Genomic DNA, 3,084 nt, shown 5'->3' with positions numbered 1-3,084 from the left:
GCAGGTGTTGGGTGGTCGGAAAGGCCAGGGGAGTGCATTCTGGGCAAAGAAAGAAGAAACACCTTTAGGAAATCACCTTTAGGAAATCAAAGAAAACATGTGTTAAAGAACCCTGAAGTGGCACTCAACCTCATTTGACAGCATTTACCTCCCACGGGGCTGCGCTTTAATTAGGCACCAACAGAGTCCTGTTGGATGTATCGGTCATTATTCTCAGATGGAATAGAATTCTGCTCCTCCTGTTGACTTTGTTTGTTTATTATCTGGGGGAATCTGCGGAGCTGATTCTGGCTTGCCTGTGCCTCACCTCACTGTGTGACTTTCTCTGGAGACACAGTAAGATGATCTCAAATGTTCTTTCAGCTCTGCCAGGCCCTGAAATGTCCTGAAGCAGAGACTAAAGTTCCTGCTGTGTTTCTGAGGGCACAGAAGTGGCCACGTGGGCTGGTGTGGGGATTACGGAGTTGGGTGGGAGATGGTTTTCTGGTTTTCTCGTTTGCCTGCTTCCCTCCCCAGCTGTGTGCTGCCCTCATGTGGGGTGCTATTAGACACACCGGGGAAGTGTATTAATTTAAAACTCCAGGCCACCACAAGACTAAATCCCATCAGTGTGCCCCCAACCTCTCTGAGCCCGAGGAAGGCTTTAGCCTTTCAGACACTATCTTTTTAAAAAGAATGATGGTTAAAATTTCTGGCTAAGGCAAGTCAAGAGCAAATACCACTGCTGCTCATTGGTCTGGGGTCAGCAGGGGATTCTGGACTCAGCTTGGCAGTTCCTCTTCTTGATTGTCCTTGGTTCTTTTGGGGAGTCTCCTTTAGCATCCAGAGTGGGTAGGAGCTTCAGTGAAGGCCCCTCTTTGCCTACACTTAGAGGATCAACTTAAGTGGCTCCCCCCACTGCTGTCTATACCACTGGCCATGCTCCACGCTCCATACTCCAGCAGCTGTAGAACTCGGGCCACAGCCTGGTTCTGATTAGGCCTCCCTTTCTGGCCTTCTCTTGCCACACCAAACAGCCAACTCCTCCTCTGCATAAGGTGATTCTCTTCCTACCTCTGTGCTGCCCTTGGGATTGAGAGTGGCCTCTCTGTTTCCCCTCACAATTGCCTGCCCCATCCTGCCCCTAAACTTTCCTCTGCCACCTACCTCCTCCGGCGAAGGCCTACTCCATTTGGGCATCAGCTCTAGCAGCTACGTCTTCAAGAAAGACTTCCCTCATTGGTGTTCTCATAATATCTGTAGAAGGCTGAATAATGCTCCCCTACAAGATACATCCTAATTCCCAGGCTCTGTGAAATGCTATATTATATGGCAAAAATGAGTTTGCACATGTGGTTAAGTCATAGATCCTGAGATGGGGAGAGTATCCTGGGTTATCCAGGTGGGCTCAGTGATGTAATGACAAGTGTCCTTATGAAGGAGAGGTGGAGAGGGGTACTGCTGCAACAGAGGAGAAAATGTGAGGAGAGATTGAAGTGGTGCTCTTTGAAGATGGAGAAAGGGGCCACAAACCAAGAAATATAAGCAGCCACTAGAAGCTGAAAAAGACAAGGAATGGATTCTCTCCTCAGAGCCTCCAGAAGGAACCAGACTTGCCTTATATCTTGAGTTTTACCCAGTGAAACTGACTTTAGACTTCTGACCTCTAGAGGTGTAACAGAATAAACTTGTCTTGTTTTCAGCCACTAAGTGTATGTTTTTTTTGGCTGGCTGGTACGGGGATCTGAACCCATCACCTTGGTGTTGCATGGCTGTGTTCTACCCAACTGAACTAACTGGCCAGCCCACGTGGTTTAATTCTTTACAGCAGCAATAGGAAGCTAATACAGCCCCTGTGTGCAGCCCGTCACTGAGTGGGACAGATTGTATTACCGATTCTGTTTACATGCTCGACTCCTTCTATCTCTAGATCATGAGCTCTGTGAAGACCAGTCCTGTGACTGATTCATCTTGTTTTCCCCCCACACCAAGACAGTGCCTGGTGGGTTCAGTAAGTATTTATTAAACAAATAAATGATAGACAACATTCTTAATATTTAAAGAGCACATACTTCTTTCAGGAGATTTTTCCCTTGTGTTTTCATTTCATTGGCATCCCGTTTAAGTAGGCAGGATAGGCTTGATTTTTTATTAGCTTTACAGATGAGGAAACTGAGGCTCAGAGGACTGAAGCAACTTTCCCAAAGAAATAGAAGATGGTGTGTTGTGTTGTTCTTTCCAGAACATTCCATACCTACAGCTCCAATAAGGCACATGAGGAAGAGGAGCCCAATGCAGGAGAAGATGTCTGTGTTTATGCGCCGCTCAATCTTGCTGCGTTTGTACCGGGGGCCACTGTTGTTCAACATGGCTTTCGTCTCATGGCCTTTGAGAGAAAGTGAGGACATAAGTCACTTGGCCCCTGTTTGCGTCTGCCCTGGACCATACTCTTGGCTCTTCTCACAGGAGCTTATAATAAAAGGGACGTTTTGTTCTCTAATCTGAACCTGTCTTGCCTCAGGGAGGTTGCTGAGAACAGCTGTAGAGGCCTCACGTAGTTTGTCATCAGGTATTCATTGAGTGTCCCCTACATACCAGACACTGTGTTGGGCACTGACAAAGTCACCACCCACTGGTTGTACACTGCACAACTCTAGAGGTTACCCCTCATTTTGTAGTCGTCATAGATTTGTGAGTTTATTATGTCAAATTTCTGGCACATGATAGCAAGTTGCCTTGAGGAAGGAAGGACTATCTTTTTCCAATTTGCACAAAGGGGCTGTTTTAGCTGTTATGGTGGGATACAATAATAAGGCAGATGGCTCACATTCTGGTGAAGATATACAAGGAAGCAAATAAATAAGATAATGACAGTTATTAATAAGTCCCATGAAATAAATAATAAACAGTAGGCAAGAGGCTAAAGCAGGTAAGAGATGGTGTTAGAGAGCATGGTATAGAAAGCTTCTCAGAGGGGGTGACATTTAAGGGAAACCTGGAGAGAAAGAGAAGAATTGGGAGAAGGGAGTTTTAGGCTGGGGGAACTGCATGTGCAAAGGCCACTAAGTGTATGTTTTTTTTGGCTGGCTGGTACGGGGATCTGAA

General features: G+C 46.3%; 1 protein-coding gene across 1 annotated transcript in view; it reads right to left on the bottom strand.

The window, feature by feature from the left end:
- Positions 1-3,084, bottom strand: part of ATP10B (ATPase, class V, type 10B) — a 111,275-nt gene that overhangs the window by 66,161 nt on the left and 42,030 nt on the right. The window contains exon 5 of the mRNA XM_008587192.1: positions 2,234-2,365. Coding sequence (XP_008585414.1) covers positions 2,234-2,365 — 132 coding nt within the window. The remainder of the gene's footprint in view (positions 1-2,233; positions 2,366-3,084) is intronic.

The sequence above is a fragment of the Galeopterus variegatus genome, unplaced genomic scaffold (assembly GCF_000696425.1).
Source record: "Galeopterus variegatus unplaced genomic scaffold, G_variegatus-3.0.2 Scaffold115, whole genome shotgun sequence".
Taxonomy (NCBI): Eukaryota; Metazoa; Chordata; class Mammalia; order Dermoptera; family Cynocephalidae; genus Galeopterus; species Galeopterus variegatus.
The sequence above is the reverse complement of the archived record's forward strand: the minus strand, read 5'-3'. Positions and strand labels throughout refer to the sequence as shown.